Source organism: Chrysemys picta, chromosome 3 (assembly GCF_011386835.1).
Source record: "Chrysemys picta bellii isolate R12L10 chromosome 3, ASM1138683v2, whole genome shotgun sequence".
Classification (NCBI taxonomy): domain Eukaryota; kingdom Metazoa; phylum Chordata; order Testudines; family Emydidae; genus Chrysemys; species Chrysemys picta.
In genome coordinates, this window is record NC_088793.1 from 44,475,578 (window position 1) to 44,501,106 (window position 25,529).

The 25,529-nt window shown below is 42.4% G+C and overlaps 1 protein-coding gene across 5 annotated transcripts in view; it reads right to left on the reverse strand.

The window, feature by feature from the left end:
- CSMD1 (CUB and Sushi multiple domains 1) overlaps window positions 1-25,529 on the reverse strand; it is a 1,932,406-nt gene that overhangs the window by 457,697 nt on the left and 1,449,180 nt on the right. For all 5 annotated transcript variants that reach the window (XM_008163737.4, XM_005289701.5, XM_065587776.1 and 2 more), the window contains 2 exons: window positions 18,013-18,201; window positions 9,511-9,627 (listed from right to left, as the gene is read on the reverse strand). In XM_008163737.4, the coding sequence (XP_008161959.2) occupies window positions 9,511-9,627; window positions 18,013-18,201 (306 nt within the window). The remainder of the gene's footprint in view (window positions 1-9,510; window positions 9,628-18,012; window positions 18,202-25,529) is intronic.

Consider the following 25,529-nt stretch of genomic DNA (forward strand, 5'->3'; position numbering starts at 1 on the left):
ACACCAGAACTGTACTCGTTCTTCCAGTACTGGTCTCAACAATGCCATATACAAAGATAAAATCACCTCTCAGCTCCTGTTTATCCCAACGATTGCATTAGCACTTTTTTCCTCACAGCATCGCACTGGAAGTTCATGTTGAGTTGCCTGTCTACTAAATCCCCCCTAAATCATTTTCAGAGTGACTGCTTTCCAGGGGACTGTATTCTGTAGATATAGCATACATTCCTTGAACCTGGATGTTTAACTTTTCATTGGGCTGTATTAAAAAAAATATGTTGTTTGAGTGGGCCCAGTTTACAAAGCAATCAAGATAGCTCTGTACGACTGTCCTGTCTTAACAATTATTTTCCACACCAATCTTTGTGTCATCCAGAAATTTTATCAGCAGTGATTTTATATTTATTTCCAGATCATTGATGAAAATGTGGAATAGTGTCTGGCCTGGTACTGATCCCTGTAGAACCCCACTAAACATTTGATGACAGTTCCCCATTGACAACCACTTTTTGAGATCTCTGTTAGCCAATAATAAAAGCATTTTATGTATGCTTTATTGATATTTTATAGTGCTAATATTTTAATTGAAATATCATGCAGTACTAAGTAGTATGCCTTACAAAACTTTAGTATATCAGTGCAGTTGTTTTCATCAACCAAACTTGTAATCTCAAAGAAAGAAATCATGTTTGTTTGAAAAGACCTATTTAATATAAAATCCTGTTGACAGACATTAAAGAATTAAAGGATAGGAATATATGTATTGTGACAAAGTTCCTCCTCTGCCTTGGGGAGTCCTGCACTTTCTGGCAGATTTGCTTGCCTCAGAGGTTCACGGCAGCCCCCAGTTTGGCCACTTTTGTTAGAGGCTCAAACCTGCCATTCACTCAGCTAACCTCACCACTGGCCAGCATGGGGGAAATGGAGAACAATCTCCGCAGGCTCTGTTGTCCCACCTAGTGGGTCGGGGACAGGCCAGATCCCTTTCCAAATTAGACCTTCCCATTTGGTGTTTCTCACAGATCAGGTCAACTCCTCAGGTGTCCGATAGGGAGTTGAGGGGATAAAGGGAACCCGAGCCCGCCCTCTACACCAGATTCCAGCCCAGGGCCCTGTGGAGAGCAGCTGTCTACAATGCCCCCTGTATCAGCTGCTTGACAGCTATAACTCCCTGGGCTACTTCCCCATGGCCTCCTCCCATCACCTTCTTTATCCTCACCGCAGGACTTTCCTCCTGAAGCCTGATAACACTTGTATTCCTCAGTACTCTAGCAGTACACCTTCTCACTCCCTGCTCCTTGTGTACCCCCCACTAACTGACGGGAGGACCTTTTTAAAACCAGGTGCCCTGATTAGCCTGCCTGTCTTAATTGATTCTAGCAAGTTCTTAATTGGCTCCAGGGGTCTTAATTAGTTTGCCTGTCTTAATTAGTTCTAGCAGGTTCCTGATTGCTCTAGAGCAGCCCCTACTCTGGTCACTCAGGGAACAGAAAACTACTCATCCATTGACCAGTATATTTGCCTTCTACCAGACTCCTGCACCCAACTGGTCTGGGTCTGTCACAGTATCAATTGAATTCTATATCAGCGTTTCCATTATTTTGCCTGAAGAGTGATGCTAAAAAAATGGTTACCTACATTCCTGTAACTGTTGTTCTTTGAGATGTGTTGCTTGTGTCCATTCCAAGTAGATGTGTGCATGCCACATGCACAGTCGTCGGAGGGTTTTCCCCCCTAGTAGTACCTATTAGGTTGGCTGTGGAGCTCCCTGGGGTTGCGCCTTCATGGCAGTGAATATAAGTCCCTGTAGACCCACCGCCTCTTCAGTTCCTTTTTGCCGGATACTCCAACAGAGGGGCAGGCGGGTGGGTCTTGGAATGGACAGGAGCAACACATCTCAAAGAACAGTTATGAGAAATTAGGTAACTGTTTTTTCTTCTTCAAGTGCTTGCACATGTCAATTCCAAGTAGGCGACTCCCAAGCATCTCCTAGAAGGAGGGGTCAACCAGTCACAGACTGCAGCACCGCTCTGCCAAATGCGGCATTGTCTCTGGCCTGCTGTATAATGGCATAGTGTGATGTATGTAAAGGTGTGGATTCATGACCACATCGCTGTCTTGCAGATATCTTGAATGGGGACTTGCACCAGGAACGCTGCCGAGGATGCCTGCACCCTTGTCAAGCATGCCATCAGTGCAGGTATAGGTATCTTTGCTAGGTTGTAGCATGACTTGATACAGCCCGTGATCTATGAAGAGATTATTTGGAACAAAACTGGAAGCCCCTTCATCTGCTCCACAATCTCAATGAAGAGTTGTGTTGATTTCTAAAACAGCTTTATTCTTTCAGTGTAAAAGGCTAACACTCATCTGACATCCAGGGAGTGGAACCTTCACCCACTGTTGCTGGTGTGAGTCTTAGGAAAGAACACTGGAAAAAAATATGTCTGGGTTCACATGGAATTGCGAAACTACCTTTGGGAGAAAGTCTGCGTGTCGCCACAACTGCGCCTTGTCATAATAGAAGACAGTATATGGGGGCTCAGAAGTCAAGGCCTTAAGCTCAAGCAGCATCATGGCTGAAGTTATAGCCACCAAGAACGCTACTTTCCAGGAAAAGTAGAGAAAAGAGGACGTTGCTAGGGGCTTGAAGGGAGGGCCCATCAGTCTTGAAAGCACCAGGCTGAGATCCCATGTGGGGACTGGCTGTCTTACTTGACGGTACAGTTTATCTAGTCCTTTGAGGAAGCGGCCAACCATGGGTTAGGAAAAACCAAATGACTGGCTGAACTGGGATGGAAAGCTGAGATAGCGGCCAGTTGCACCTTTATTAATGAGACAGACAGACCTTGCTGTTTCAGGTATAGTAAATAGTCCAGAATAAAGGGAACTGATGACTGTAAAGATGGAGTGCCCTTTTGTAATGGCCAAATAGAGAATCTCTTCCATTTAGCCAAATATGTGCCTCTAGTGGATGGTTTCCTCCTGCCAAGGAGAACTTCTCTAACAGGGTCTGAGCATGTGAGCTCCAAGGGATTTAGCCATGGAGTTCCATGCCATGAGGTGGAGAGACTCTATATTGGGATGCTGGAGGCAGCTGTGGTCCTGCATGATCAAGTTTGGGACCAGGGACAGGGTTATCAGTGTGTCCACCAACAGGTCTAGAAACATAGTGAACCAGTGCTGGCATGGCCACATTGGTGTAATTAAAATCATTAATGCTCCCTCTCTTCTGACCTTCAGCAGGACCTTGTGTACAAGTGGGAAAGGGTATGAACACATATAACGGGTGGTCCTTCAAAGGGAAGAGAAAACATCTGTGAGGGATGTGATTCAGGAAGGAGCAAAACAGGTGACACTTTCTATTGTGCCTTGTCATGAACAAATCTATCTGGGGAAATCCCCACTGTTGGAAGATGTTCATGACATCCAGGCAGGGGGACCACTCATGATTGTGAAATGACCTGCTGAGATGAGCGGCCAGTTCGTTCTGAGAACCCAGAAGGTACGATGCCTCTAGATGTATTGAATGGGCAATGCAGAAGTCCCACAACTTGAACACTTACAGGCATAGGGGAGAGGAGCAAGCACCACCTTGTCTGTTTATCTAGAACATTGCTGCCACCTGCCCTCCAGATGGGCTTGGAACATTTGGCAGGCAAGGCAAACTACTCTTAGCTCCCTGATGTTGATGTGTAGCAAACGTTCTGCCTGGGACCAGAGGCCTTGAGTCCTGAGTCTTCCTAGATGTGCCCCACATCCCATCACCAACACATCTGTGACTAGAGACAACAAGGGTTGGGGCCGGAGAAGGAAATTCCTGCACACACCACCTGCGGGTTGAGCCACGACAGGAGGGACTCGATAACCAGGGGAAGAAGTGTAACTGTTTTGTCTAGGTGGTCTCCGTTTGGCCTGTACACTGAGGCCAGCTAGGCCTGAAGAGGTTGGAGCCGAAGTTTCATGTGCTGTACTAAATATGTACAAGTGGCCATATGACCGAGCAGCTTCAGGCAATTTTGCACCATAGTAGTGGGGTATCATTGTAAGTCCTCTATGATGGCGCCCACATCAGAAAATGTGATTCTGGAAGGAATGCTTTGACTTGATCTGAAGCTAGGAGAGCCCTGATGAACTCTATCCTCTGGGTGAGGGTTAAAGTTGACTTTGACACATTCAGTTTCAACCAGCTACAACCGACATGCATTTGGTGAACACCCAAGAGTCGAACGATAGCCTGAAAGGAAGAACCGTAAACTAATAATGGGTGTTGTTGACCATGAATTTGGGGTAGTGCGGACGCAAATCAATGGTATTGGCTTCCGGGAGCTATCCCAGAGTGTTCCATTGTGACCGCTGTGGACAGCACTTTGAACTCTAATGCACTAGCCAGGTACACAGGAAAAACCCCGGGAAATTTTTAATTTCATTTCCTGTTTGGCCAGCGTGGCAAACTCAGCAGCACAGGTCACCATGCAGTCCCCCCAGAATCGTAGACAGTAGAATGTTTTTACGCTCCCCCTATCATCTTTGTCCCTGAGGTTATCACAGATTAGAAGGCAAAAAAACCCACACTCGCGATGACATGTTTTCCAAGCTCATGCAGTCCTCCCGCACTGATAGGGCACAGCTTAATGCATGGAGGCATTCAGTGGCAGAGGCCAGGGAAGAATTAAGTGAGCACGAAGAGCAGAGGCAGGATGTGATGCTGATGCTAATTGGGGAGCAAATGAACATGATGAAGCATCTGTTGGGGGGAGCAAACGGACATGATGAACCATCTGTTGGAGCTGCATGAAAGTCAACAAGAGTACAGACCCCCACTGCATCAACTGTATAACTGCCTACCCTCCTCCCCATGTTCCATAGCCTCCTTACCCAGACGCCCAAGAACGTGGTGGGGGAGGGGAGAGGCTCTGGGCACCCAGCCACTCCACTCCAGAGGATGGCCCAAGCAACAGAAGGCTGTCCTTCAAACAGTTTTGATTTGTAGTGTGGCTACAATAAGCAATGTGGCCTTGTCCTTCCCTCCTCCCCCACCCCACCCAGGCTACCTTGTCCGTTATCTCATTTTTTTTATTAAGAAAGAAAGAATGCATGGTTTCAAAACAATAGTTACTTTATTTCAAAGGGGGAGGGTGGTTGGCTTACAGGGAATTAAAATCAACAAAGGGGACGAGTTTCTATCAAGGAGAAACACACACAACTGTCACACTGAAGCCTGCCAGTCATGAAACTGGTTTCCAAAGCCTCTCTGATGCGCAGTGCGCCTTGCTGTGCTCTTCTAATTGCCCTAGAGTATGGCTACTCAAAATTGGATGCCAGGCAATTTGCCTCAACCTCCCACCCCACCATAAATGTCTCCCCCTTACTTTCACAGATATTATGGAGCACACAGCAAGCAGCAATAACAATGGGAATGTTGGTTGCGCTGAGGTCTGACCAACAGCGCCAGTGAGCTTTTAAACATCCAAAGGCACATTCTACCACCATTCTGTACTTGCTCAGCCTATAGTTGAACTGCTCCTTACGACTGTCCAGGCTTCATGAGCCCTGGGAGCAAGGGGTAGGCTGGGGTAGGTGCAATCACGCAGTGCTGCCAGCTGGCAGAGCAGCCTGAGGCAGAAGCCTTCAGCTCACATGACATTCCAGGCAGGACTGAAGCTCCATGAGACAAAACTTAAAGAAGAGAATGACCTGGAGTCTCTGGCTCCCATTCAGTGCTCTAAGAGGAGGATGGCCATGTCTGTCCAGGCACCCCTGATCGACCTCACTGAGGAGGATTCCAAGGAGTCCTCCCAGAGCACCAGTACCACATCTACCAGCAGCACCCAGGAGGACCAGAATGGATCCCCCGAGCTCGTTGCTGGGGAGCATGAGAGCAGAGTTGCAGGGGAAGTGGTGGAGCCATACACCATGCCCTGGAGGTTGCTAGGAGCCGGGCAGGCAAGACATTCCCAGAACCCCTGACCAAGCTACATGTCCGATGAGGACAGGTACCAGTCCTACTGCACCATCTGCTGCAAAGGCACCCAGAAGGACCAGAACGGATCCCCTGGAGCTCATCGCTGGGGAGCAGGAGAGCAGAGTTGCAGGGAAAGTGGTGGAGCCAGGCCATGCCCTGGAGGTTGCTAGGAGCTGGGCAGGGAAGACATTCCCAGAACCCCCGGCTAAGCTACATGTCCGACGAGGATCGGTACCAGTCCTACTGCACCGTCTGCTGCGAAGGCAAGGAGCTGCTGTTGTGTAGCAATGTCAGCTGCTGCAGGTGCTTCTGTGTCAAATGCTTGGAGGTCCTGGTAGAGCAAGGTACCTTGGCCAAAGCAAAAGAGCAAGAGCCCTAGAGCGGTTACATGTGTCAACCACAGAAGTGCTATGGGGTGTTACAGCACCAGCCGGCCTGGAATATACTGCTGCAAGACTTCTTCACCAGCGACAAAGGACAGGAATATGATGCACCTAAAATCTAAAAAGGCCCGCACATTTCCCAGAGTCACTACCCTTGATAACAGAACGTCAACGACTGCATTGGCTACTTGGATCACAGCAGCCCCCACAGTAGACTTGCCCACAACAGCAGTGGTGATGGTGAGCTGAGCGGGCTCAATGCTTGCCGTGGTATGGGATCTGCACGGGTAACCCAGGAAAAAAGGCGAGAAACGATTGTCTGCCATTGCTTTCACGGAGGGAGGGGTCACTGACGAAATGTACCCAAAACCACCCGCGACAATGTTTTTGCCCCATCAGGCATTGGGAGCTTAACACAGAATTCCAATGGGTGGCGGAGACTGCAGGAACTGTGGGATAGCTACCCACAGTTCACCGCTCCGTAAGTCGATGCTAGCCACGGTAGTGAGGACGCATTCTGCCAACTTAATGCGCTTAGTGGGGACATATGCAATCAACTGTATAAAATTGATTTCTAAAAATTGACTTCTATAACATCGACCTAATTTCATAGTGTAGACATACTCTAAGTTAACTATTTACAGGTACAAAGAGAAAGTCAACTGGGGGATCACTTACTGTAGCAAAAGAGAAGAAAGCAGCTCCAATGACTGTCACGGGCAGTAAGAAAGAACTGAAGAGGTGGTAGGTCGGCAGGGACCTATATACACCGTTATGAAGGCATGACTCCAGGGGGCTCCACAGCCAAACTGACAGGTATCGCTAGGGGAAAAACCTTCCAACAACTGTGCATGTGGCATGCACATACCTACTTGGAATCAACATGAGCAAGCACTCGAAGAAGAACTGGCCTTTAGTTATCCAGATCATCCCTCTTGTCCTTTCTGAATATTGACACAACTCCAGAACTTTTCCAGTCTTTAGGAATCTCCTTAGTCTTGGAAGATGTATTAAAAATGAACATCGGTGGGCCAAGTCTGTTAGGACTTTTAGGGTAAAGTTATCCAGCCTGCTGATTTTAAAATAGTTCTGTCCTGTAAATGTTGTTTAATGACCTCTTTAATTACAAATATATTGAAACACACACTTCAAGTTCCTCATGTGATATGAATACTTCATCTTCCTTCTTCCCAAATAAAAAAACAGAAATAGGTCTTGGAAACTTCTGCCTTTTCTGCATCATTATTAACAGTTTTATCCTCTCCCTCTAGTAATGGGCACATACCATTACTAGGATTTCTTTTGTTCCTCATACATTTTACATTTTTCTTCTTATTGTACTTAGCTTTCTTCTTATTGTACTTAGTACTCTGCCAAACATGGATTTCTCCCTGATATCTTTGGCTTCCAGTATCCATTTTCTATATCTCATAACTTCTAATTTATATTGATGGCTATTTATTTTCCTGTTTTCCCCCATTTGTTATACAGTTGCTTTTTTATTTCTAATTCAACAACATCACTGCCACTGAACCAGGGTGGCTTTTTAGCCAAATGTGTACTTTTTTGTTTTTCATTTTGGAATCTAAGCTTTTTGATCATCTAATTAACTCATTTTAAAGCAGTCCAATCATTGTTCTGTCTACATTTTTCTCCCAATGTGTTTTTTCCCATAGTTTCCCTCAGCTTTGTGAAATTAGCCCTTTGAACTACTAATTATATTTAATACATATGGGACAGTCCTCTATTTCCCATATCAAATGTATTTAGGTCATGATCACTAGTTCTTTGGCCAGTATTTCCCAAATGATGTGTCCCAACCCACCAGCGAATTTCAGGAAAATTCTAGACGGGGCGTCATGACAAGGGCTTGATTAACCCGACACTGAGCTCTGTCCTAGGCAAACATACACTTCTGTCAGCGTAGTGTGGAGGGAAAGGTCTGGAGGGAGTCGCAATGCCCTGAGCAGCAAGCTAGGCCCACATTGCAGGACAAGAGCCTACAAAGTGAGTGTGGGGCAGGCTCGCTCACCAAACCACCCATTTCATTCACCCATTTTAGGATTATGATGCCAGAGCAGAGGGTACACATATGTAATGGTGAGTCGCAAAAAAAGACCAATGGCAGATTTGGCGGGTTGCCTTCATAAAAACTTTGGGAAACACTGCCTTAGGTAAACATCACTATTCATTCCAGTGATTAATTTACCTTTATCCATTATAATGAGGTCCAAAATAGTTCCATTATGTTGTAAAGTTATCACTTTTAATTTTTAGAAACTTTAATAATGTTTTACTCACTACTGGCTGAGTGAGACTTGCGGCAGGACTCCCAGATGAAGTCCCCTTGAACACAAACTTTCTTTCTACAGATAACAGACAGGTGCTTTTGGAGTAAATCAACCTATTTTTAATTTGACTTGGTGATCTGTAACAGACCCCCACTATACCTCCTCCAGGGTTTTGTAGTTTAATATACACACATATGTCTCTTTGCTGGATAGAATGCTATACTTGCTTAAGTGTGTATCAACATACCAAATTCTAGTTGCAAAACACAGAACTAATTTGTTAACTACAATACTGTTATTGCATGCAGGTATGTGATACAGGTATGTGATAGAGAGAGAAAAATGTTTTACATTACTGACTGCAGCTAAAAGAGTCCACAATCCCTATACTGCAACACATTGGAGAATGTTTCAAGCATGAAATTTTGGAATTGATCCATGTAGCATTCAAAAGTTACAAACAGAGAAATGCCATCAATTTGATTGTAAGCCCTTGCTACACTTAACCCAAAATGTATATTTTAATTGTGCTCTTAATTAGCCACGGGTGTTATTTTAATCTTTTTTCCTCATCCTGCTGCATCTCTATCTTTCTTCAAAATAAATTATAACATTCATAAACCATAAATATCTGACAAGGCTAGTACCAACAGTGTGTTTCAGGTCTGTCACTCTTAAAAGGAAACTTTTTTATTCCTCTTTTCAAAAGTTTTAACACAACAAAAGTAAGGTCATTACATCTAAAACTATTTATTTGGGGGAAATTAATTATGGATTTCCTTCTTCCACAGATTAAAAAAAATCAGTTTAATTCTGTCTGAAGCAGAGATATATTGTTCTGTACATTTTCAATTTCATATTATATTCTTACCTTTGCCGTGTGATACTTCAATAGTCCAAGTGCAGTTTAAAGAGTTTGGATAAAAATCAGGAAAACCTGGCGACAGAATGGTTCCACTCTTCCCATGAATATAGCCACCACATAGAGCTTAACAAGAAAGAAAGAAAGAAAGTCATTATATTGGACACTCTGCTGCAGAGACTAAAACTCAGATACTGTTATTGGACATTTCTGCTTGATAAATTTATCAATACAGTGACCCAGAGACAAATTATGATTTATTTTAAGATAGTTATTTCTCAATGCACAGTAGAATATCAACAGATGTAATACATGCATGCTTGCATTAAGACACAAAGTTACCACAGAGTGACTGGCTTCCTTGGTAACCCTTCTGGGAGAGGTGTCTTAGCATGAATGTTTGGGCATGGAATGGATTGTAGGAAAATGCAAATTGAAGAAATGGGTTTTACATTTTAGAGAGCACAGTTAAGTTGAACAGTGATAAGGATAAGGATAATTACTGTACTGTAGGATAACAAATATGGCAACTGTTATCTTTTAATATAGGGGGAGTAAAGTATCAAGCATAACAAAAACGCACAAGAATACCAAACAACAGGTGCACCATACTGTGACATGAACCAATGAGGAATAGGATGGTCCTTATCTTCAGCATGACCTAGTTCAGAGTATGAAACTTTTCACATATAGTTTTAATGGATAATATACTTAAAGGGAAGAGTACTTCAGACAGTTTGCATCACATTAAAACTTTTACAACTTTCTTCAGAAAAATAATATGCCTTTACGCCTTTTCCCTCCATGTGCTGCAGAAAAAAAGATAGATATGGAGATTTTTCCACTTTTTCCAGAAAAGTGAATAGTGCCATCATCACTAAGTTATTTGTAGCTGAATACACTGGTCTACAATTTTTAGGATATTGTCTGCTTCAGAGATAAAATGTGCTATTTATTATGTATTTTGATGTGCTGAATTCAAATATGACAATTAAAACAACTGATTGACTTATGAACTAGGAAACCTGAACCTTGTACATGTCAGTTTGAGAGCATTCATGTAGAAACAGATGTCTGTCATATTGTAAGATTTATATTTTGTGGCCAGGTATGAAAAATATACGATAACTGACATTTTATGTAACTCTCCTATGGAGATGATTGGTTTAATCTCTGGGGGCAAGAAACCCTGTCTTCCGGTACAAAAGAACATGGTTTTTGAAAGCAAATATCCTCCAACTGTCTTAACAAAATGAGAAACACATCTAGAGTGGCCCAGGGAGAACGAAAACTGAATTCTTGTTGTTACAGAGGACTGAAAATAAGGAATGTGTGGTATTGTGTCAACCGAGCAAATGAGAATAATACTCTTTTTTGTAAATTGTTTTAATTTAACAAGTAACCAAAAATTATGTTTTGTAGGTAATGATGGTATAACAAGAACAAACTTCCCAGTCAGACCCATTATACTTTATATATCTTTTAGTATGAATGTATGAATCCATTAAAAACTATCCCTCACACAAAAAAATCAGCAAAAGGCAAAGGATATTTAGGTCTTAGCTTAGTTTTCTCTTACCACTCAATTTATATTTCTTACTTTTCAGAAGCCCATAAAAAGAGGAACAAACTCATTCAGAATTAAAGGAGTCTCTATGTTCTCCTAACTGTCACAAAGGTAAGTAAATGACTGTCCTGAGCCTCTGAGAGGTTGTCTTTACTGCAGAGTTAACTTGGTCTCCAACTCAGATGTTGATTTTCATCTATCCCTGCCCCCTACACAAAACTCTCTAATCCAAGTTCAGTGGTGTTTTCAACCCAGGCTGTCTGGTGCTGGATGCTAAAACCCAGGTGATGCTTTAATTTGGACTGGTAATCCACAAGTCTCCTATGTGTTAGTATTGTGCATCCCCACAATTTACCCCGTGGTGCTGACAGACCAGGTGCCAGCTCATGCCAAGGCCCATAGGACTCACTGAACACAGACAAATACATAGCTGGAAACAAGTCACCTATGTGTTAGTATTGTTAAAACAGATATTACAGTTATAAGAATATGTTTAGTGTTTCAACTTTATGAAATGTTTGTAGGATGCTGCAGGCATTAATCTTTCTTATAACATCTGCGCCCTATGTTTTTAGGTCATATTTAAATGTTTGCTCTGTAACTTTAAAAGTGTTTGCTCCAAAACTGTAAACCCCACAGTCAGGAGACGAGCATTACCAAGTGCAAAATACTGGTTTACCATAAGAGATGTTATTGCCTATTCAACAAAAGAAGGCCCATAGACACGAGAAAAGCCATTGTCCCAGAAGGACAGACAAGTTTCCCATAGTTCATTGGGAAATAATCTAAATGTCTCAGGTTACTGCAGCATAAGAACCACAGCATAAGTAATTAGCAATGCACCAGTGGGCACAGCAAAATGATCTGCCTGCCACTCATCACACTAAGCCATATAATAGCTGAGTCTGAAAAATCTGATGGCCAGAAAAAAGAAAAAAAAAAGATCTATACCATCTTTACCAAAGAAAAGTATAATATTCAAAAAGAAGACAACTGTTATTTTTCTTGTCACAATACCCCATGCAAGGATATTATTTTCTCCTTATTCTCAAAGGTAAAAAACTAGACTAGAAAACATGTATACTAACATTTGTTAAAGTAGGCTTCTTAAATTTGCATGGCACATTAAATATTTGAGATTTGTATTTATATATAGGTAAATTGCTCACTGATCTCATAATTATACTGTGGTTGCCTCTGATGTCTATCTCTTTCTTGTTTTATTTTAAAATTTTAATAAACTAAATATTTGACAAATAATATGATGAAGTACTAGCTTGCTTTTTGTTTTCTGTCTGTTAAAACTGAACTAAATGTAGGTTTCAGAGTAGCAGCCGTGTTAGTCTGTATCCGCAAAAAGAACTAAATGTAGTAAACAAACGGGGGAGGGATAGCTCCATGGCTTGAGCATTGGCCTGATAAACCCAGGATTGTAAGTTCAATCTTTGAGGGGGCCATTTAGGGATCTGTGGCAAAAATCTTTCTGGCGATTGGTCCTACTTTGAACAGGGGTTTGGACTAGATGACCTTCTGAGGTCCCCTATAACTCTAATATTCTATGATTCTATGAAATAGTAGCAGCTACATTAATACACACAATAAATTTGCAGTGGTACTGTGCTCAAAACATTATAGCTGAAATGCCATTTTTAATTCTCCTCAATTATCCTGAGATGTTGCAGAAGTTTTTGAATAATTCTATAAACATAATTTATATATTTATGAACCCATGCCATGGACCAGAATTGTGGGCACCTCTGACCCCATTTAAACAGGAAAAGGAGTTCAGATATGAAGAAGCGATAATTCTTATATTTATAAGTATGTGATACCAGTGAACTTGTTTTGATATATTATATATGTGCCCATATACTCACACATACATATGCATTCTCCCTCCCCCCTGACTAAAAACTAGATATAAGTGCAAAATTTCAACTCATCCTTAACTATGGAGCCACAGCTGAAAATTACATAAAGTATTACTACCAATTATATTATTTGGAGGGATATTTGACTATTGGGTCCCAGTACATGTAGTTCTTTTTATAGTCTGTTTTATATTACAAAGGAAATTGCCATGAAACAGGGTAATGTACTTTTCCATTAGACTTTTCTTCTGTTTATTCCCTACCTGAAGTTGCAATCTGATGTCTATGAAATCATCAGTAGGTAGTGTTGGGCAGGAAACAGTTCTCCTACCCTGCAAGAATTCTTGAGATTTTGTAAAATTTTCCCATCCCAAATTGAGATGAACAGTTGAAATCTCAAAAAAAAAACTGAAAATCTGAAAATATTTCAGATAACGTCACTAAAAACATTTCATGTAAATAATTTTGAAAAATTTATTTTCATTCCCTCACTTTTTAATGTTTTTAAACAAATCTTTATCTTGAATTAACTTAATTTTCAAAATAAAAAGTAGTTTTGAACTGAAACTCACTTTTTTTAGAAAGTCAAATTAGGCCATTTTGACAAAAAAAATTCAAAACAAGTAATTTGTTGAAAGCAACCCTTTTACATGAACAGTTTTATGACAAATTGGCATTTTCCAATTAAAACATGTTTTGTGGAAAAATCCTTAGCCAGCAATATCACTAGTCTCTTCGATGTGGTTACCTTTTGCTGATTGCAATCAGTTCTATGTTGTCACCTAAATGTGCCACTTTTCCTGAGTTGGAGTGACAGACTGTCTTCATGGGAGTGTTGTCAATAACCACTAACCATATTTACTGTATTCTTTCCTAGCTGAAAGATAACCTTAGGCCCTTTAAAAAGAAAAATACCCTCCCAGGTCTTGTTCTCTGCCCAATTAAAATGGAGTTGTAGAAGGGAGTTCAAGAGTCTAAGAGATATACCACGTCCCAGGGCGTGCATGCGAGCGCGATGGAATGAAAAACAAAAGAGAAGTGATGTGGCGCTCATTTACCTTAGCTTTTCTTCTGCCCTGTTTCAGAAGGTCTCTACAATTCCCTAGCATATAATGTGGTGCTGGATCTTGGACACAAGGACAAACTTTAACTGAAAAAAAAGTTAACTCTGCATATTGCCATCTTATGGGATTTGCATACCCCACAAGGGCATGATGACAAGTTTAGTCTAACTACTGAATGTATATTTTAATTGACCTAAATAGGATATACAATTCATATTAATCAAGCCAAACTGTTCAAACTTGGGTGTTGAATTTATTTTTAGTCAATTAAAAAAACCCTGGCTGATTGTCAAAGCTAGTGACCACACAAAACTCTTACTAAAGTAATTTTCTATTTATGAGTAATGTGGCCGTCCCACACACACACAAAAACTACACAAAAATGAGGACGTAAATTAAACAGAAATTAAAAGTTACAGTGCCAAAAGTGAAATCCCTGCAAGCTGCATGGAAACTTTTAAAAAACACCATAATAGAGGCTTAACTTCAATGTATACCCCAAATTAAAAAACATAGTAAGAGAACCAAAAAAGTGCCACCATGGCTGACCAGCAAAGTAAAAGAAGAAGTGAGAGGCAAAAAAGGCATCCTTTAAAAAGTGGAAGTTAAATTCTAGTGAGGAAAACAGAAAGGAACATAAACTCTGGCAAGTGAAGTGTAAAAACATAATTAGGAAGGCCAAAAAAAAAAAAGAAAAACAGCTAGCCAAAGAAGCAAAAAGTAATAGCAAATTTTTTTTGTAAATACATCAGAAGCAGGAAGTCTGCTAAAGAACCAGTGGGGCCACTTGATGATCAAGATGCTAAAGGGGGTACGGAACGGCTTCCGTATGAGGAGATATAAATAAGATTGGGACTTTTAGTTTGTAAAAGAGAAAACTAAGGGGAGATATGATAGAAGTCTATAAAATCATGACAGGTGTGGAGAAAGTAAATAAGGAAGGGTTATTTACTCCTTTTCATAACGCAAGAACTATGGGGTCACCAAATGAAATTAATATGCAGAGGTTTAAAACAAACAGAAGGAAGTATTTCTTCACACAACGCACAGAGCCAGAGGATGTTGTGGAGGCCAAGACTATAAGTTCACACCAGAGTACAATGTTTGGAAATTGTTTAAAAGAAATACAGCTCTATCTGATCCATTTTCAATTGGATTTCACCATATGAAGTAGATGGGGCTCAACTGTGTTAGAAGAGTGTTTGTAAATATGCTAGAGGTCTGAAAATCAATTTTATTACAAAAAGAACAGGAGTACTTGTGGCCTTAGAGACTAACAAATTTATTTGAGCATAAGCTTTCGTGAGCTACAGCCCACTTCATCGGATGCATAGAATGGAACATATAGTAAGGAGATATATATATACACATGTTCTCTGTATGTGTATATATCTCCTTACTATATGTTCCATTCTATGCATCCGATGACGCGGGCTGTAGCTCACAAAGCTTATGCTCAAATAAATGTCTTAATCTCTAAGGTGCCACAAGTACTCCTGTTCTTTTTGCGGATACAGACTAACACGGCTGCTACTCTGAAACTGAATTTTATTACAGTCTTTGAACATAACTGTACGTCCTCCATTGTAGCTTGGCAAACTATGCTAAAATATGGTTCAGCAGGAACCAGGTCTGAATTGTGATTTCACTAGACCTCAGTGAATAAGTCAGTTAATAATTGCTTCAATACCTTTTGCCTCTCTTTTCATTCACAAACTGTCCATGAGCTGTTCAAAATTATTCAAGGAATAATTTCTGCAAAGAATACTTAGTCTGTAGATTGCTCATGAGCGGCTTCAGTATTGAGCATATTCAGTATTCTAAAATCAAAATGTGAGCTGTGTTGATTAGTTTTCTTTGGAAATCTAGGTTGCAGGTTTTCTTTCCCAGATAGGATGAATCAGGTTGCTTGAGTACATGCATATATGTTTAGCTTAAAAAATTGAATATTATGGTATGCAATTCAATTAAAATTTGCTGTTTCTCCCAATAATGGATAACTAGAACATCTGCGGGGGGGGGATGGGGAAGAACACAAAAGAGGTGAAAATGCAGGAAAAGCAAATTCTCTTTTTTTACTCAAATATATGTTGACAGAATACTGTAATATTCACTGGCCTCCAGTCTGAATACATTGTTTCCAGTTTCAAACAGCGCTTCAGTGTAGAGTAGCTACACACATTGATGACACTGCGTTGTCACCACACCTCAACCTTTCCAAGATGGAAGCATCTTGCTGAAGAGACATTTTTCCCACTCCATGTTCATATCTTTCACCATTGATTTTACAAGTTTGGCAGCTGTGTACCATGCAATATATATTTTGGAGTAGGATAAGACCCTCTGTGAGAATGCTTTTGGCGGCACTTCACACAGTACCACAAACTGAACCTAAATTAGGTATTCCTGTACATATATTGCATTAATCCATAAGGCAGTGAAAATGAGCTGTTTTATTTCTAGATCAGGCATATACCAAGTCTACATATTTAATATGTTTTCCCCTCCCAGTTATGCTTTATAATGCAAGTTTTTATTCTTAGTGTTATCTAGGTATTTAATATATACCCATGATCATAGTATCTGAGAGCCTGCACATAGTGATAGGTTTGTATTCTAAAATTGGACTCAACCATTTCAGCTTGGACATAAATCAAGTAGAAAAAGCATAATATGTTTGAATGTGGGAGTGCACACATTGTTGCTTCTGTTGGCTGAGCTCATTGCACACTCCAGGGGCTCTTTGCATCCCTCCATTCTCCTCCATGGCTCTTGGTGTGCCTTCCTCCCAACCCCCACTATTTCAGCGCCCCCCATCAAATTCCTCTTCTCCTCACCCCACATGCTAGGGCCTGTGTGTGTCCCCCATTCTTTCCTTCCCCTATGCCAGCATCCTTCCGATTTCCCCTCCATCAGAGATTGTGTGCCCTTCATTCCTCCCTTCCCCTGTTCCCCCCATGCCAGGGTTCCTCATTCTCCCCTACCATGGGCTCTTTGTGCCTCTCATTATCCCCATCCTCACATTCCGGGGGTTCTGTGTAACCCCCATTTTCACCTCCCCCAATATCAGGGTCTCCCATTGTGCCCTCCATGCCAGGGGCTCTGTGTGCCCCCTCATTTCCTGCTCTCCCCATTATTATTATTCTTTTTTCTTTCATTCATTCAGGCTATCAACACTTTAAACTGTATTGGGACAATGCACTGTGCTGAGATGGAAGTTTTCTTGTGCCACCATCAATCAGTTATTTGATCTATACACAGTTCAGAACTGATTGACGGTAAAGGGTCTGCTAACCAGATGCCAGAGGCTTAATGTAACCTCAACTTTTACCCTTCTGGTTTTCTGAACCCTTCGGATTTTCACCCCTATTCATATGGTTCTGCCCACTGATGAGTAATACATTTCCTGGAATTTTGGAATTGATCAGATATGGCAGTCATCATTTATCAAGTTATAGACAGAGAAATGCCATCGAGTTGAGTATAGAGTCTCACAAACTTGGTCAACTTATTTTGTATGTTGTGACATTACAACAAGGAAGTGGTGTTAATTAGAGCAGAGAACTCGGTGTCAGGACTCTGGGTTGAAATCCCGGCCCCACTGAAGTCAATGGCAAAACTCTCATGGACTTCCATGGGACCAGTATTTCGCCCCTTCTTTCTATTCCCAGAACTTTTGCTTCAACATGTCACAGAATCTGTCTGCATTTCAGAGCACACACATCTGTAAAATGAAGATAATACTTACCTAACTCACAGGGATGTGATTCATTAATTGATTACAATTTGCAAATTAAACTATTTGTAAATAATATTAAGTTCCTTACTTGAAAGGCAATCTAGAAATATTAAGTATTGCTTCAATTATTAATAGAATCATTTTAAAAATATTTGGACTCTGGTGTGATGGAAGGGAGGGTAACAGCAGTAATGACATGGTTAGTTATTAATCAGAAAAGAGTCACTTGCTTGGATTTTTACATTGTCATTTAAAGCATAGGGTACCTACCATCACAGCTGGGTAATGCATGATTCCACTGATGATTTCTTTCACATATGAGTGGTTCCTCATCACTCAGTGTATATCCTGGATCACAGCTAAAAGTTACTACAGATCGGACACTGAAGTTATTACCATGGCGATGGCCATTCACAGGAATCCCTGGGTCAAGGCAGGAATCTGATTCCAGTGTAACACCTGAAATATACAAATTTAGTGAAATTACTGGGAAAAAAAAACAGAAAGAGAAGGGTAACAGAGGATGAAGAAACATCCTGTATTCCCAATAAAATATTTGGAAATAATTTCTGGTCTGTGATGTGGCATCCGAATCTCTTGTAAATGCTGTCAATGTCTCAAGCCAAAGACAGTTTTTCATTTCTGAGACTTAAAACATAAAAAAGGACCAAGGCCAACTGGAGTATCAAATAATTAAAGCTTTAAAATGTATTTTTATTCCATACTGACAAAAAGAAAGGCAGAGCAAACAGAGTATAAGCTAAAAGTCTGAATGAGCACAGCAAAACATGCCTAGTGAGAAGGTGAGAATAACTTCTGTAGGTTTTTTTTCTTCTTTTCTTATCTCTAAATTTTTATTTCCTTTACTCTACTATTTCACTGGCCCCTCTCCTCATCCACCCCCACTCTGATTCCACCAAAACATCTACATTGTTTTCTTGTAGATCTAGTAGCTCCAAATTCCCGTCTGACCTGGGCCTAATCCACAGCCTATTAGGCTCAATGGGAGTCTTTCTACTGAATTCAGTGGGCTTTAAAATCAGACACTGAGGGCTGGTCTACACTGTGTGTGTGTGTGGGGGGGGGGGATCGATCTAAGATGTGCAACTTCAGCTACGTGAATAGCGTAGCTGAAGTCGAAGTATCTTAGATCGATTTACCTGGGGTCCGCACGGCGCAGGATCGACAGCCGCGGCTCCCCCATCGCTGCTCGCTCCGGTGGAGTTCCGGAGTCGATGGGGAGTACGTTCGGGGATCGATATATCGCGTCTTAACGAGACGCAATATATCGATCCCCAATAAATCAATCGCTATCCGCCGATACGGCGGGTAGTCTGGACATACCCTGCTAATAACAGAAAACTAATAACAATTACAACAACATTAAGTTTGCAAATTCAAGCACTCAAAAGTTAGAAAATGCCAACATTAGGGTTGCCTGTTGAAAAAATAGAATGTGATCATGTAATTAAAGTCTGCATCATAATGCATCCATACAAAAGGAGGCCAAATTAAGGTTGCACAGGCAACCATAATTGTAGCATTCCTTATCTTTTCAGTGTTTGCCTTTTCAACCTGGATAATGTTCTTCTTACATAATTGTTATTTTCTGTGTCTAATTTCAAAGGTCTTCTAAAAAGCAAACTGAAAGAACCAAAAATTCCATCATATTGTAGCATTATATGCACACCCGCATAGTTCGTCAGCAGGATTAGACCTCTGCCACTTGAGCTAATGGAGTAAACAAAAGCAGTAATAAGTTGATATATCTTACTTAGTAGTAAGTTGATATATCTTATTAAACACTGGTATCAGAGCAATGCACTGTGGATTCAAGTTCTGAAAAGAGTAGTTTAACTCTCTCTACATATTTAACAGTTGACTGTGAACGTATTAGAAACCCCATTCTTTTGAACACATATAATTCAAATAACCAAAACACACATTGCCACATGAACTCAAATGGTTTTGTAGTTTTAGTGAGCTAAGTTACTGCTGGATATTATAGTCTTGGGTGAAATCCTGGCAAACTCCCATTGCCTTCTTTGGGCTCATGATTTCACCCATAATCTCAGCAAATACTGTAGTGGTGGCAATATTAAACAAACGCCTATTGCATTAAATCATATTTGAGATGGATTTGGGGGAGGAAAAGAGAGTCAACACACATGAGGTAAACATTGACTAAGATCTACCCAGTCCAGTGTCAAATAAAATGAATGGAATACTTACTGGCTAGTGGTACAACACAAGTGCATTGAAAATGGATGTGTCATTAAGAAGAACACACTTGATCCTTCATGCTGATGGAATAAGGTTGTTGATATCTGAATTCAAGTAGGCTTCCTTTTGTCTTACAAAAGGGCCACTGGGCTTGTCTTCACTAGGAAAAACTGTTTTTACAAGATAACTAATTTGAAATAGCTATTTGGCTGTAAAATCCAAATGGAGACAAAGAAGAGGGTATTTAATCTCAGTGTACCACATTGAGGTAAATACAGGGGGAAGTGAGTTTGTGGGGGCAGGGTAGGGGGAAATGTCCAGGGTTTACCTCCACTAGCTAAACTGAGGTAAAATTACTCTATGTCTTGTCTCCATTAGGATTTTATAATGAGATGGCTAACTTAAGTTAATTGTGCTTTCTTTCTGAAAGAGACTATCTTTGAAGGACAAAAAACAAAAGCAGGAAGAGGAATGGACAAAGATATAGATGTATCCGAAGAGGTGCAAGAAGAGAAATGGCAAGCTATTCATAAGGTATTTTTAAAAGAATACATTTAAACTCTGAATATGGGGATCTTGATTATCCATAAAATAATTCCCCTTCTTGAGTAGGTTTTTAAAACCACAATATCTTTTTAGCTTCCCAGACATTAACATTTATAACTTAGCTTCCATTTCTCAAAAAATGCTGATGTCTGTTGAAACACCAATATCTCCCCCAAAACATATGGGATTTTAGTTAATGATTAGTATCACTGCAAAACACAGACAGTGATCTTTAGAACTCAAGCGTTGGTATGGCATTTTAAAGAGGTGTGTTGATGCTGGCATTTAGACATTTTTCAACTTTTTTGTTGTGTTGGCTATAGAGATGCTTCATTACTGATTCAATTAAACATTCTTTAATGACTTGGAACTAAAATAAATTATTTTAGTAACGGGTTTAATCATTTGAGCTCTAAAGTGGAAACAGGAATTTGTTGTTATAATATGAAGGCAGCATGCAAAGGTATTTTAATGTTACACACTGAACTTATTAAACTGGTGTGAGTGTGTGGGTATTAGAGTGAACTTTGTTTGTTTGCTATCTGTTTTTAGTGAATTTAATACTCCAGAAAGGTCATGGGATGACAGTCTTGGAGACTGAAGTCCATTATTTTTCCTAAAAATAGGCACAGCACAAAGAAAATCTTCCTAATACTGCCCTTCCCATGTGCCCTGTATCTATTTACCTTATATTAGAGTAATCTTGTTCTTTACAATATCTGGTATTAAATCACAAGAGCAGAATTAGGTAAATAAAAAAAGAAACAAGCACACACAAAAATGGAAAACCTCTTGAAGAAACTCTACAAATTTGTAACTCTCTAAGGCCTGGCCTACACTACGAGTTTAGGTCGACTTTAGCAGCGTTAAATCGAATTAAGCCTGGACACGTTCACACGACGAAGCCCTTTCTTTCGACTTAAGGGGCCCTTTAAACCGGTTTCTTTACTCCACCTCCGACGAGGGGATTAGCGATAAAATCGGCCTTAGCGGGTCGGAATTGGGGTAGTGTGGATGGAATTCGACCTTATTGGCCTCCGGGAGCTATCCCACAGTGCTTCATTGTGACCGCTCTGGACAGCACTCTCAACTCTGATGCACTGACCAGGTAGACAGGAAAAGCCCCGCGAATGTTTGAATTTCATTTCCTGTTTTCCCAGCGTGCAGAGTACAGGTGACCACGCAGAGCTCAGCAGCACACGTAACCATGATGGAGTCCCAGGATCGCAAAAGAGCTCCAGCATGAACTGAATGGGAGGTACGGGATCTGCTCGCCATATGGGGAGATGAATCAGTGCTAGCTGAACTCCGTAGCAGTAAACGAAATGGCAAAATATTAGAAAAGGTCTCCAAGGCCATGAAGGACAGAGGCCATAACAGCGGCGCACAGCAGTGCCACGTGAAAATTAAGGAGCTAAGGCAAGCCTACCACAAAGCCAGAGAGGCAAATGGAAGGTCCAGGGCAGAGCCGCAAACATGCCGCTTCTACGCGGAGCTGCATGCCATGCTAGGAGGTGCAGCCACCACTACCCCAACCGTGTGCTATGACTCCATCACTGTAGAAACACACAGGGAAGAGGGTTCGGGGTACGAGGAAGAGGAGGATGAAGATAATGTAGATAGCTCACAGCAGCAAGGAAGCGGAGAAACCAGTTTCCCCAACAGCCAGGATATGTTTATCACCCTGGACCTGGAGCCAGTAACCCCCAAACTCACCCAAGGCATGGTCCCAGACCCTGAGGGCATATAGGGAACCTCTGGTGAGTGTACCTTTGTAAATATTACACATGGTTTAAAAGCAAGCGTGTTTAATGATTAATTTGCCCTGGCAATCGCAGCCAGTACAGCTACTGGAAAAGTCTGTTAACGTGTATGGGGATGGAGCGGAAATCCTCTAGGGACATCTCCAGAAAGCTCTCCTTCATGTACTCCCAAAGCCTTTGCAAAAGGTTTCTGGGGAGGGCTGCCTTATCCTGTCCACCATGGTAGGACACTTTACCACGCCAGGCCAGTAGCACGTAGTCTGGAATCATTGCATAACAAAGCATGGCAGCGTATGGTCCCGGTGTTTGCTGACATGCAGACAACATCCATTCCTTATCGCTCTTTGTTATCCTCAGGAGAGTGATATCATTCATGGTCACCTGGTTGAAATGGGGTGATTTTATTAAGGGGACATTCAGAGGTGCCCGTTCCCCGCTGTTAGCCACGTGGTGGGGGGGAGCGGTGAAGTGATCATCACAGAGAATTGGGTGGGGTGCGGAGGGGGGTTAGTTGGGTTTGTGCTGCATGTTAACCCGGGAACTGCAGCCCCTCCTTTTACATTGCAAACCCATTTTAAATGGCCAACCCAACGGGTGCTTGGTATGGGAAATGAGGGCGCTACTGTCTGAAACCATTCCCACGTGTTAAGAAGGTTAAAAACGCCAAAAGACTGTGGCTTACCATGGCTGCCTGCAAGCCGAAATCTGTTGCCTGGCACTGCGTGAGTGATCTCTCATACCAAACCGTCAGGCCCTCAATATAAGAGGAAAAATGCGACCTTGTAATGAAAGCACATGTGCTGTGTAATGTGAACAGCAAAATTTAACGTCAAAGAGTGTACCCATTGTTCTCTAAAATGTGTCTTTTTTAACCACCTGTCCCTTCTCCTCCACCAGCTGCAAATGTTTCTCCTTCACAGAGGCTAGTGAAGATTAGAAGGAGAAAACGGCGGACTCGGGATGACATGTTCACGGAGCTCCAGATGTCCTCCCACGCTGAAAGAGCACAGCAGAATGCATGGAGGCAGTCAACGTCAGACTACAGAAAAGCACAGTATGAACGAGAGGAGAGGTGGCGGGCTGAATCGCAGGATGAACAGAGCAAGTGGCAGGCTGAAGATAATACGTGGCGTCAGCTTGCAGACAGAAGGCAAGAGTCGATGCTCCGGCTGCTGGAGCATCAAACTGATATGCTCCAGCGTATGGTTGAGCTGCAGGAAAGGCAGCAGGAGCAGAGACCACCGCTACAGCCCCTGTGTAACCAACAGCCCTCCTCCCCAAGTTCCATAGCCTCCTCACCCAGATGCCCAAGAACACGGTGGGGGGGCCTCCGGCCACCCAGTCACTCCACCCCAGATGATTGCCCAAGCATCAGAAGGCCCGCCTTCAATAAGATTTAAAGTTTTAAACTGCAGTGTGTCCTTTTCCTTCCCTCCTCCCACATCCATCCCGGGCTACCTTGGCAATTATCCCCCTAGTTGTGTGATGAATGAATAAAGAATGCATGAATGTGAAGTAACAATGACTTTATTGCCTCTGCAAGCGGTGCTCGAAGTGGGAGGGGAGGGAGGGGTGGTTGGTTTACAGGGAAGTAGAGTGAACCGAGTGAGGGGGTGGGGCGGAGGGTTCATCAAGGAGAAACAAACAGAAGTTTCACACCGCAGCCTGGCCAGTCACAAAACTCATTTTCAAAGCTTCTCTGATGCGCACCGCGCCCTGCTGTGCTCTTCTAATCGCCCTGGTGTATGGCTACGCATAATCAGCGGCCAGGCGATGTGCCTCAACCTCCCACCCCGCCATAAATGTCTCCCCCTTACTCTCACAGATATTGTGGAGCGCACAGCAAGCAGCAATAACAATGGGGATATTCTTTTCGCTGAGGTCTGAGTGAGTCAGTAAGCTGCGCCAGCGCGCTTTTAAACGTCCAAATGCACATTCCACCACCATTCGGCACTTGCTCACCCTGTAGTTGAACAGGTCCTGACTACTGTCCAGGCTGCCTGTGTACGGCTTCATAAGCCATGGCATTAAGGGGTAGGCTGGGTCCCCAAGGATAACTATAGGCATTTCAACATCTCCAAAGGTTATTTTCTGGTCCTGGAAGAAAGTCACTTCCTCCAGCTTTCGAAACAGACCAGAGTGCCTGAAGATGCGAGCATCATGTACCTTTCCCGACCATCCCACGTTGATGTTGGTGAAACGTCCCTTGTGATCCACCAGGGCTTGCAGCACCATTGAAAAGTACCCCTTGCAGTTTATGTACTCGGTGGATTGGTGCTCCGGTGCCAAGATAGAGATATGGGTTCCGTCTATGGCCCCACCACAGTTTGGGAATCCCATTGCAGCAAAGCCATCCACTATGGCCTGCACATTTCCCAGAGTCACTACCCTTGATATCACCAGGTTTTTCATTGCTCTGGCAACTTGGATCACAGCAGCCCCCACAGTAGATTTGCCCACTCCAAATTGATTCCCGACTGACCGGTAGCTGTCTGGCGTTGCAAGCTTCCACAGGGCTATCGCCACTCGCTTCTCAACTGTGAGGGCTGCTCTCATCCTGGTATTCTGGCACTTCAGGGCAGGGGAAAGCAAGTCACAAAGTTCCATGAAAGTGCCCTTACGCATGCGAAAGTTTTGCAGCCACTGGGAATCGTCCCACACCTGCAGCACGATGCGGTCCCACCAGTCTACGCTGGTTTCCTGGGCCCAGAATCGGCGTTCCATGGCATGAACCTGCCCCAGTAACACCATGATTTGCACATTGCTGGGGCCTGTGCCTTGTGAGAGGTCTATGTCCATGTCAATTTCCTCATCACTCTCATCGCCGTGCTGCAATCGCCTCCTCGGCTGGTCCTGGTTTTGCTTTGGCATGTCCTGGCTCTGCATATACTCCAAGACAATGCGCGTGGTGTTCATAGTGCTCATAACTGCCGCGGTGATCTGAGCGGGCTCCATGATCCCAGTGCTATGGTATCTGGTCTTAAAAAAGGTGCGAAACTAGTATCTGATGGACGGAGGGACGGAGGGAGGGGCGAGTGACGACATGGCGTACAGGTACAGGGAATTAAAATCAACAAAGGTGGCTGTGCATCAGGGAGAAACACAAACAACTGTCACACAGAATGCCCCCCCCAAGATTGAACTCAAAACCCTCTGTTTAGTGGGCCGTTGATTTCACGGAGGGAGGGGGAAGCAAATGAATACAGAACAAATCTATTTTTTACATCTTAAGCTGGCAGACGACGGTGCAGCATG